General features: G+C 35.3%; 1 protein-coding gene across 1 annotated transcript in view; it reads right to left on the reverse strand.

The window, feature by feature from the left end:
* Window positions 1-1,619: 1,619 nt before the first annotated feature.
* Window positions 1,620-12,752, reverse strand: part of LOC130812720 (vesicle-associated membrane protein 714) — an 11,137-nt gene continuing 4 nt past the window's right edge. The window contains exons 1-4 of the mRNA XM_057678293.1: window positions 12,337-12,752; window positions 4,904-5,094; window positions 3,559-3,722; window positions 1,620-2,076 (exon numbers count right to left, since the gene is read on the reverse strand). The exon at window positions 12,337-12,752 is cut by the window's right edge and continues 4 nt beyond it. Coding sequence (XP_057534276.1) covers window positions 1,986-2,076; window positions 3,559-3,722; window positions 4,904-5,094; window positions 12,337-12,553 — 663 coding nt within the window. The 5' untranslated portion in view covers window positions 12,554-12,752 and the 3' untranslated portion in view covers window positions 1,620-1,985. The remainder of the gene's footprint in view (window positions 2,077-3,558; window positions 3,723-4,903; window positions 5,095-12,336) is intronic.

The following is a 12,752-nucleotide window of genomic DNA, read 5'->3' on the forward strand; positions in this document are numbered from 1 at the left end:
TATTTTAATAACGATGACAATTTGACAAGCAATGAATTTGGCTAATAATCAAGTAATCATCAAAGGTACGTCCGCAATATTATAGTATTTTTATATTATATAAATATTTAAAGAAAAAATAAAAATGGAACCGATGGTCCGACCCGCCCGTCCCGTGAATTGGAACCGCCGGAACCGCCTCATGAACCGCCAAGGAACCGTTTGGAACCGCCCGGAACCGGGTGGAACCGGAACCGAATGGAACCGGAACGGAACCGGCCCAACTCGGACCATGGCCATGCCTAGCCGTACAGATAGTTCGGAACAAAATCAAGCCGAGTCTTGATTCCTGGACCGAGACATCATAAGTCGGATCCCCTATTGGCTCTACAGAGAGTTGGGTAAAAATCAAGCTAAGTCTTGATTCCTGGTCCGAGACATCATTCAGTCGGACCCTCTAGTGGCCCTGCAAAGAGTTGGGGACAAAATCAAGCAAGATCTAGATTCCTTCTCCGAGACATCATTAAGTCCCAGATCTAAGAGTCCCAGCTCCCACGCTTGTTATTCATAAAATAGTCATATTATGGTCAAGAGTCTCAATTAAATTGTTAGAAAAAAATACATATATAAATTAGGGTCCAGAAATATAGTTGATTGAGTAGGTTAAGGCCCAATTTAGCATTTTTGTGGATGTTTTTAGAATCGTGTAGAATCGATAGAATTGTACATTTCTAGTTATAACTGTACGATTCTCTATGATTCTTACAATTCCAATTGTGATTCTAGATTTTGAACGGCATACTTTCATTGTTAAGTTTTATTTGAAAAACTACTTTATTGGTTTTTTTATACTTGTAAATCATTAGCATAATATCGATAAGAATAAAATTGGACAATAATCTAAACTCCATTGAAGGTTCGAGAGTTTGAGTCGGAGCAAAGTTGGAGATGCATAAAATGACTCCACGTAGAGATGGACTGAAAAATATAATCTGAATTTAATCCAGTGTAAAGTCGACAAATAGATAATTTGATCCGAGTCCAACCCATTATCATTCCTGCCTATATTCCTACCATAAAAGATCCAACCTTTATTCTAAAATAAAAAATTTCAAATGAAACATCGATCCTATCCTTTAATCAAACTAAATCAAACCTAAAAGAATCAAACTTCACATACAAACATATTATCACCCTTCTCTTCTTTCTTCCCAGCACCCAAAACCAAAACAAAAACTTGAGATACGAATCTAGAAACTTCCTAAACTAGGCATAAAACACCAAACTACCTTTGATTATTTGTTTGTTGGAAGTAGAGGTGTTCATTCGAGTCATCGAATTGATCTCGAGTCAGGTGATTAGGGTTGGTTTCAAATTGGGTTTTGTGTCCACATTGGATTTTACATAACTATAAATCCAATTGTAAGTCGGATCAAATTAGGTTCGATTAAAAGGTGAAATCAAAGATTCAAGCTTTAGATCAATTCATGGGGCACCCCATGCACTTCCTTTTTCTATTTTTCTTCATGGCATACGAGAAATTATGAGTTATGACAATAACAAGCATCATATCTTTGGGAAAAAATCCACAATCATGAAAAAAAGACGATGACAAAGCCTAAATATCAATATGGGCCATCTTGAGCATGAAAACAAATTAACTTCTAAGCCTAAAGCTTTCTCGAAGCCAAATCACTAAAACGTATACATTCATCAACCCAAAAACTGACAAGTGACAACCTTAAATAAGCCAATGATGCTCGACATTATTAAGGGATTTACATAAGTACATAACTGCACAGAATTAAATCCATATTCACAGAATAAAAGGTCATCACGTTGTGCATAGGATTAAATACTTCAGACACATTGATACATTATCCTCAACCGTTGAAGCAACAAGCCTCGACAATCAGAAGGAACATGCAGGGTCACACCGAATCACCTCCGAAGAACCTCTGTCGATAAGTAGTACTGAACTCAGAAGAATTGATACCACCAAACAACTACGATCTACAATTCGGCAGAGTTAGACCTCCACAACAAGCAGCAATTATAACGTAGAGTAGCACAACTAGCAAGCACGTCAGCCAAACCCTGCAATAGAGTTGAAATATAATGTAAAATTTGAGCGCTAAAACCAGTATATTGGTTGTACTAACGTAAAGCTTGAGCAACGGTATACTTTTAAAACAATTGAGGCCCATAAGTTCAAATCTAAACAATTAACAGAACACAACTATCATGAAAGATTGTCTCATAGTGAGACCAAACACATACGGGCTAACCTATTTTCAATCTGGTGGTTTTTTGGTTGTTTTATGGCTGCAGTTGTGATCAATTTTGACATATTAGTGAAATTCTAACCTTAAAGTGATCAATTTCAATTTAAAGTATATAACCTTGAATGAATAAATTATGGTCTTTTAAAGTGATTAATTTTGACCTATAGTGATCAAATTTTAACCTTACAGAGACCAATTTTGATACATAATCTTAAATGGATCAATTATGACCTTTAAAATGATGAGTTTTGACTTTAAAGTGAACTGATAAACTATATATAAAGTGATCTACTATAATTTTAGAGCAGACATCTTTAAGTTGATAACTAATAAGTTTAAAAATGATCAATTACAACCTAAGTAATCATTTAAAACTTATAATGCTAAATTATAAGTCATCAATAATAACTTAAAATTTTGAAGGGGTTCATTGTAACCTTAAAGGGATCAATTATAATCTCAAAGTAGTCCATTTCGACCTTTAAGTAATAAATTATAAATGATCAATTCTAACTTTTAAAGGCGCCAATTTTGACTTTAAAGGCATATGACCTTAAATTGAAAATTTTAGTGATCGTGTATTGTAATTAAAAAAAAATTGAAATTGAGCCTATTGGGCTACTCTTGTATGAGTGGTCTCACCATAAGACGGTCACGTGCAGGAGTTAACAAAAAACCATTTGCAACATATATATCCTTCCAGGCCAGTATGTATGCCACTCTCATCTCCTTTTAGAAAAAGGTCGCAAATTTTGGTTACTCCCTTACTATAACCCATCATTACTTTAACCCATCAGTTTTATCTATTTCACACACTTTCAAGATTTTCTAACTAAAAAAAAATATAATCACATAAAGATGTGGATTGATTTTATTACACATTCAGTTGCGCTGATTTTAATCTATTTGTTCATCTCTGCGAGGTTAAATTTTACATATTATGGAAAATGATACATGACATAGTTAAATTAACAAATCTGATACAGGATCAAACAAGAGATAATACATGTACACTGTACATGTATTATCTTTTGTTTAATCATGTATCAGACATGTTAATTTAATTATTTGATTGCTAGTTGTATTATATTCCATAGTATGTAAAGTTTATAATTAAATTTACAGCTTTAAGCATACCATCCGAACACATGCAGAATTACGGCAACTATCATCAAGATAACAGACAGGGGGAACCATTGTTATCCATGCAATAACTAAAGGAATCACCCAAGTCCAAAAACTAGTTAGATCTTAAAACAATAGAAAACTAAATTAAGAGGCGATTGAATCTTACAATAACTTGGCGTTTTTCATCCAAAGGGCACGACGAAGGCGTTTTGACTGTTTCCTGAAATGGAAAGCACTATCCTGCATTGTTGCAGTTTTATCTACAAGAAGCTCGATTCTGTCACCTCTCTCCAGTATCTTTTCAATATTTTCTACCATGATAGTCCGAATCTGAAATTTTCAGAATATAGTCAGAAAAGGGAAACAATATCTTACTAACACAACTGCTGCATACTTAATGGCGGTCTAGGACATTTTAGGGAACTTGAGCGAAAATTAAAATACGGATCCTAGAAACACAGTGTCACGGTATTTTTTAAGTGACGATTGACGTAGTACTAATTTTCTCAAATATAAAAAGCAGTAATTTACTCAATAAAAATTGAACAAGAAAAAACACAGAAAATCAACAAAATTCATAATATTAATTCTTTCAAAAAAATATAAAATAAAAACCAACAATTCTCACTATCTAGAAACCAAAAAAAAAAATTGAAAAAAAAAAAAGAAGCAGTCAACCACTAAAATATTAGCAAGGTAATGAGTGGCCGTTGAATAAAAGAATATGACAACCGAAGTGTGTAGCTATTCTAGGTAAGCCTAACCTATATTTGAATATATATATATATATATATATATATATATATATATATATATATATATATATATATATATATATATATAATTGAAAATATTTGTGTCACACCACCCCTCTCCCCCCGCCCAAAAAAAAATCAGGGCGTTGAGGCCTTTCTTATGGTGATCATGTAAGAGTCAACTTAATTTCCTCCGTTCTTTATATGAAGTACATTTGACCGACACAATTGCCAAAACCCAAATTTGATCAGTAATATCTATTATTTTCAACTTTCGATAATTTGAAAATAACATTGAGACGCATCCAAAACGTTTAAATTGATAGTATTTGGTTTCATATTCAGAGAGAAAAAAACATGGTGAAAGAGCAAAAATCAAATTGTTTAATCTAAAATCCCAAGCGTTAATCCCATATGGAATCCGCTACATGAAACATAACATATATCACAGAAAGAGAAAAGGATAACATGAATTTCTTAAATGATACTATTCTAATTTTAAGGATACCGCAAAACAATATGGTTGCAGATCATAATAGTTCAGTCAACCAAGTAAAACAAATACTAATGGTAGACCATTCACTGCCAAGAGCTAGCACAATCTTTTGCATAGCAGGTGTCGTCCATAGGATGCAATAAAAAGAGAGCATATTCATGATGATGAGCAAACATAAAAAGCCCACGTACCAAAGTATTAAAGACAAAGGAGAAAGAAGCTTAGCCTGTATGAAAAGATAACGCCTAAAAGAAACTTGCCTCATTGACTTCTCCCCTAACACGATTGATAGTGTCCGCAGAAGGGTTGCTGGAGAAAAACTCCATTTGCTGATGCAAAACTCTAGAGAACTCATCATTAACAGCGTAAGCAGGAGCATATTGCGCTATTTTCCCATAGTTTTTCATGAATCTCATATGAATCTCCTCCAAATACGAGAATGGGATACGTCCTACCAAATAACAAAAGGACAAATAAGTAAAGACTTCCAAGACTATACACATAAACAGTAAAATGAGGATCCTTCCTAGAGTGGCTACACCATCACAGGGTTAAACATACAAGTACATAAAAAAAAAAGGCAAAAAGAATAAATACAAGGCAAAATAAAGAAGATGGCTCATTAAAAGTAGAATAATCTAAAACAAAGGGCATATATCTTGAACATCAGAAAACTAACTAATAAAAAGCAAGTCCAATTCATAAAGACCTTCAGCGTCCATCATAGCCTTTTTTGATGTGATTGTTGTACGTTAGCTAGAAACCCATGGTTACAAACAACATTATAAAGGTTATAACAATTTGATGATTGAAGCAAATATGTCCTATGAGAATGAGAGATGTTTGCAAGGAAATGTTTGTTGATTTGTGATCTTCTTTTCATGGATATGGATTTATACAGTGTGTTATGGAATGTAGTTGTTTTGGGAAAAAATGTTTGTAAGGTAAATGGAAAAAATAAGAAAAGGAATGGAAATGAATGCAATTGTTCTTTGTTGATGCAGTTACACCACAGCTCAGAACAAGTACGCAATGTTTATGAAATGAAGGTAATTGAACCAAAAGTCATACCACAATAAGGAACAAGTAGAAATATGAATAGATAATCTTATGAACAAATATAATAATTGTGTGTTGAAAGAGAGGAGTTTAGAAATAAATGATAAATGACTGTATGTGTTCTTGTTGATACAGATTGCACCACAACTTGAACACATAGAAAAATTATGGTTATGAATGAAGGATAATTAGCAACTCTAATTTCCAATGATACAAATAAATAAAGGCCTATGAACAGCCATGCGCCACCATGAACAAGCAAGAAGAGTTACAAACTCTTCTAACCCTAGAACAAAGGGAAAAAGACTAGGTAGCAACCAAATTTCTAATATTTCATAACTTCTTCACCATGAGTATTCTATTACAACCTAAGCTATTTCTAGGAAATAAAACAAAGCAAACAATCCGATCCTTAGTTTTTTTAGGCGTCCAAACAACCCCTTAACCCCCTAAGTTGAATTAACTCCCTTAATCTACTCCTTAGGAGGTTACATAATGTCACGACAGCTATGAAGGAGACACAACTGAAAACCTATAAGAGGCGTGATAAAAAAAGAATAAAGAATAGTCATGCCAGCTGGATTGTTAGTTATACCACCTGGACAATATTAAAAAGTGGTTATATTTGTTAGGCTTTACTACTACATATAGCCTTACTGTAATATGAAAAGGTTTCAACATTTTTTGCCCAAAGTTATAGTATCAGGAATATGTAGCCGCAAAGACTACTGCTTTTCTGATTTTCTTGTCTTTTATTTTCAAAATAGCCAACTTAAATCTCCATCTATCAGAACTGGTATCAAAGCTATACCGATCCAATGGTGAATCCTACTAACCAATAACAGCAGATTGAGCAAGATCTCGAAAGAATGTCAAGAAAATAGGATAACACCGAGAAGAACCTTGCCCATGAAATTATTAGAGAGAGGACTCTGATCCTCACAGAATTTCGAGGCCGAAATGAAGAGTCGCCTAATCATGGCGATTTTAGGGGAAACAGAAGAAGAAAAAGAGTCACAAAAGTACTTTCACTTTTTTTCACATCTTTCTAGAATGTGGAAACTGGAAACACTATGCGTCCCTTACTTTCACTCTTTTTCCCTTTCCTTAGTATTTAGCTTTTTCTTCTTCCTACTAGAAATAGTGGACAATCCCCCTCAAGTAGCTTAAGCTTAAAAAAGGCCTTCAATGGCGGAATAATCTTCAAATTGTATGTAGTCTCAAATCATTTATACTGATTCATCATGTAAGATGTCCTTTTATGTTTCAATTTCTTCTTCCCGTTGTTCTCTTATCTTATTTTTTTCACAATATCTTTTTGAAGAGCAAATCCTAAAACATTTAGCAACGATTTCTTCTTCATGCTACACTCCTTTCTCATTTAAGGTAGCCGGAAACTGATTCACTCCCATCAGAAATTCAACCGGCGAACAAATCCCGATTCGAGCCGAGCGAACCGAATCGTGATTCGTGGGTAAAACCACCAAATCCTGTGACACTGCCTTTTCCTTTGCTCCTTCACTATGAAACTAAAGGTAAGTTTATTTTTTCTTTTCAATTTTTTTCTTTATTTTTCTTCTTCATCTCGTCTTTTTCATTGTATTTTGCCCTTTCTCTGTATTTTCTCTTCATCTTCTTCACAAGTATCCCCTCCGTTAATCTTCTTCACAAGCTTTAATGGAGAAAGTGAGAATGACAAATGGGTTTGCGAAATGGCGTCGTACTCTTGTGCAATCTGGCGTATCGGGCATGTATCCAGCACCAGTATCCGTATTGGCTGTACCGAACACCGGTGAGCAGCAAAAACGGAGGATCTGACTAACATAGATATTGACCTAATCAAAGCTCCTACATAGCCATGGCGATTCTCTAAGACTTACCATAAGATAAGTTCGAAAAAAGCGTGAAAGAGGGTTGTGCTTCCGATGTGATGGTAAATGGTCATTAAATCATAAATGTAGCAAGAAGGAACTCAGTATTTTGATATGAGTAGAGGATGATGAGGAACAAGAGGGATAGGGGGAGGAAGAAGAGACCAGGGAAGATATGGGTGAATAGATGAAAATATTATTAAATTCAGTAATGGGGATTACAAACTCAAACACTATTAATTTTGTAGAAAGAATGGGGAAAAGAAGGTCATTGTGATGATTGATCCGGGGCTACAAATAATTTTATTTCAACCTTTGTTGTTCAAAATTGAGAATACCATGTGAAGAATGTGAAAGATATGGGGTTGTCATAGGAAATGGTGAGGAAATTTTAGGACGGGAGTTATGCAATGGACTGAAGTTATAGTTACAAGGGCTAGATTTAGTAGAAGACTTCATTTCACTCCAAATTGAAAACTCTAATATCATTTAGGAATTTAGTGGTGGGACCATGGGAGAAATTGGGACCAGTCACGACCAATTGGAAAACCTAAAATATGAACTTTGTATGGCATGACAGAGAGGTGTATTGGTGGGAGATATTTCATTGAAAGGGCAAGGTCTCATTGAAGGGAATGTTGGGGGAGATTCGAATGGAGGGAGGATGTGTATAGATTGAATGCAACAGACTAGAGGAACCTAACCAGAAGTAAAATCTACAAGCTTTTTAAAGATAACCATAGACAATTACCAAAAAGTCTTTCAACCCATTCTTGACTTACGTCCACAAAGATCCTATGACCACCAAATTACCCTTAAAGATTGAAACAATCCCATAAACGTGAGACCATTTTGCTACCCCCATAGTAGAATGGATGATTTAAGATATGCTTAAGGCCGAAATCATTCAGCCCTTCACTATCCTGTTTTCAAGCCCAAGTCATTTCGTAAAAAAAAAGACGGGTCTTAAAGATTTTGCGTGGACTATAGATACAACCTTGATTAAGGCGACAGTGCGTGATAATACCTAGTAACTCATACAGACCATTGAAGAATAGTTAGATGAACTCTATGGTTCCTCAACTTTTACTAAACTCGATCATAAATCAAGTTATCATCAGATACACATGAAAACCCAAGACATACACAAAACAACCTTACCCATGATATCATCAGATACACATGAAAACCCAAGACATACACAAAACAACCTTTCAAACCCATGAGGGACATTATGAATTCTTGGTTATACCTTTTGGCTTGTCCAATGCCCCTTCTACATTCCAAGCCCTTATGAACGACATTTTTCGCCCTTTTCTTAAAAAGTTTGTTCTAGCTTTTTTTTATGACATACTCCTATATAGTAGGGATGAAATGGAGCATGTTGAGCATCTGAAACAAGTGTTGCATGCCTGGAAATTTCCAGAGCAAAGTGTGAATGAGGAGTAAATAGGGTGGCGACAGTCACGACTCACGACTTGGCTCTCACCTAAGAACCTCAAAGAGCTCATAGGATTTTTGGGCCTCACCGGGTATTATAGAAGATTCTTCAAGGCATATACTAGTATTGCCAAAAAATTTGACCAATAAGTCAAAAACAAATGCGTTTGATTGGGAAAGAGTGCAGAAATGGCATTCTAAACTTTCCAACAAGCAATAACCCAAGTTCTTATTCTTGCAATGCCAAACTTAAAAGGGATTTTATATTGGAAACAAACGTCTCACGCATGGGTTTGGGGGCAGTGCTGCTAGGATGATCACCGTATAGTTTATTTTAGCAAGTTCTTGGGAACGAGGGCTAGCAATAAGCCAATTTATGAAAAAGAACACATGGAAATAGTGTTTGATGTCCCAAAATGTAAACATTATCTATTAGGGATGAGATTCACTATAAAAGATTGACTTATTCATACTGGAACAAAGGGAAGTAGGATGTGAGTATAAACAACGTATGATGAAATTGATTGGGTATGATTTCTCGATTATCTACAATTCGAGTAAGAATAACTCAATGGTTGAAGCATTATCGCTTAGAGCTCAAGAAGTATTCAAATTAGGAGCATTAAGAGTTCCAATGGGATTGATTGGTCCTTCTTGGAGGAAGAAGCACGCAAAGATAAGACTCTTGCCCGAATTCGCCATGCTTTAGAGGAACGTTCTTGTACCTATACCTATTTCACCCTAGAAAAGGGGAAATTATTTTATAAAGGGAGGTATGTGCTATCAAGGTCATCACCATTTATACCAGTACTTCTTTTGGAGTACCACAAATCACCAGTTAGGGACATGCTGGGAACTCTTGCCGGTTTGAATAGTTGTGGTGGTATTGGCAAGGTATAGAGGGCAGATCATTTGACATGTAAAAGAATGCATTATATGCCGGTAAGTTAACGCTTTATACAATTAATATTGGGGTTGCTACACCCATTGCCAATAACAGGTGTGACAACATATTACTATAGACTTCGTTGAAGGCCTCCAAAAATTTGAAGGATTGAATACAATTTCGCAGATCACCTGACCAGATAAGCCCACTTTGTTCTCTTCAAACATCATTCACTAGACGCCAAATTCAATAAGTAAATAGTTGAACTACATGGGTTCTCGAGCTCAATAATTTTAGATCGCAACAAGATATTCATGAGCATTTCTTGGCAAGAACTATTCTGATTGCAGCAAACAACTCTCAAACGAAGCACCGCTTTCCACCCTCAAATTGATAAGCAGACTGAAATTGCAAATACAGCACTAGAGACCTACTTACAATGTTTTCAGAGTGAACAATCTTATAAATGGGCAGGATGGGTTCACTGGGTCGAGTTCTATTACAATACATCTCCTATACGTCCATACAAATGACCCCATTCCAAGCATTGTATGGCGGGGTCGCACCCCATATCGTTCAATTTGGTCACAAACAAACCAACATAGACAATGTGGACCAATTATTGTTGTTGTAAGAGCATATGTCAAAACGTGAATTAAATGGGCCTTAGACTCACAAAGAATGAATAACATTTAGTCGTTTATAGAAACCAATTAGCTCTTTAAACAATTTTGTTTAAGATACTTAAGATTTACAAGTTAGCATACACATACAAAGCTACCTACATTTCAATTACTTGTGTAGTTAAGTATAGTTTTTCAAGAATAACACTATGTTTGAACAAGTTTGTGCAAACAATCCTCAACTACCCAATCTGAATAATTGATGTTGACATTCAATGCTCTTCGTTGTTGACAAGGAAGTGCATTTTCATCTCTCCCTATATAAAAATGCAATACTCCAGATTTGCACTTCTGAGTGTGATGTATACTCTAGCTTTGATGCGTTTAAAGCACTTGATTTGGGCTAAGGTATTTTGTGGGTAAATGGTAAAGGTAACCATTATTTAGGGTGAGTGAGGGAACTTCTATTGCAGTTATTTTAGGTACGGACATGTGGACTTGGGTTGGTAGAAGAGTATTGAGTTTGTGAATTGGAATAGGGATGACTAATGAAAAGTGACAGATGAGATTTGAGTTGGAGTTCATTGACGGACTTGTGATAAGAACATATAAAGGGTTTGCGCTTTATTTAATTTTGCGATTTATTTATTTAAGGTGTGTCAAGGGAAAATCAGATGAAGTTTATAGGGGGTTTGGGCACGTTACACGAGTGGATTTAGGGATAGGTTTAATTTGTCCAAGATTAATAATCGCAAATTAAATTACCGTCGTTTTCCAAGAACACTATAAATGCTCCAACATGGACTATTACTCAACATTCTATTCCTAAGATTTAAAATGCAAACATAAATATAAAAGAATAATAGTCCAAAACTAAAAACATAATCAAAGTCAAAGCATAGTTTATCAACTAGTGGAAGATTAAAGATAATTAATGAACATCTAAAACAACATCTTCAATGTTCATCAATGGTAACTTGGTGTCAGATGCTTCATAGTTGCTTGTAGATTAGAAGGGACCAGATCTACATCACCTCCTAAACTCTATGATTCTGTCTGACCATCAGTCTCATTAAAGACAGCTATTCTAATATTGAGCAATAACATCATTCTATAAAGCCAATGAAGATATTTGAACTGAAATCAATGACCATATTTATTTCAAAGATTAAAAGAACAGTAGACTTAGTGTGTAAAGAAAATAATGTGAGCCCTTATTACCGGCTGTTCTATGCCGATAAATTGCAAATCCTTGATCATTTTGGGATTTATGGAGTTTTTACTAGGCAACCAAATGACTAATTACAGTTTCACTTTTTCATGAGTATCGTCTTTTTTTCTCAGTGATTAACAATGATATTGGAATTTAGGGTTTTTGAGTGATTAAAAATTGCAGCAAATTACTTTGTTTGATTATGTTCACAACTATAGCTCAAAATTATCCATGCCACACGTTAAAGCATCACTGAAGAACAGCAGAACAATGTCAAACCATCATCAAAAAAGAGGCATAAGCTGCAAGCAGCCATAAATTGGATCTGCCAATCGATACTAAATAAGAGATTAACAATCAACCAAATGATTGACCCCATATAGTATGCCAACCTCTATAATCGATGCAAATTAACTGTCAAATTGGATAGAGAAGAATAAATATGATACAGTGCCTTGGGAACATTGAAACTAAAGTATAAAGCCCCTTGAAACCTCAATGAAATCATAATCGAAAATATGAAACCAAAAACACAGACATAATCAAACCTTCAAAAAAACAAAGCAAACACAAATAGGAGAGATAAAGTGTAGAAAAATACTGCCGAAGGTATCGTTGGCCATACAGAGGAAGGAGAGACCATCTGCCCTATAAATATGGAAAATATAGCGATCTTGCGAGAAGCAAAGCCGAGCATCAGCTTCGGATGGAATATTCTCGAGGATACGGCGCGCCACAGCACCAATGTTTCCGGTTACGGCGCTGAATTCTGAAAGCACGGTGGTTCCTCTAGCCACGACCGCATATAATATCGCCATCCGTCTTTGATCTCCTCTTCCTATCGCGACTCCTTTGCTATACGTGTGGCCTGCCACCTGTGGGCTCAGATTAGGCTTCCAAAGCGACCCTTTTGAAATAAATCAGTTGAAGTAAGACTGTCTCGAGACAATCTCACAAAGAATTCATATGTTAGTTATTATATCAGTTAAGTTATTCAACCAATAGAATGTCTAATGA

Source organism: Amaranthus tricolor, chromosome 5, assembly GCF_026212465.1.
Source record: "Amaranthus tricolor cultivar Red isolate AtriRed21 chromosome 5, ASM2621246v1, whole genome shotgun sequence".
NCBI lineage: Eukaryota > Viridiplantae > Streptophyta > Magnoliopsida > Caryophyllales > Amaranthaceae > Amaranthus > Amaranthus tricolor.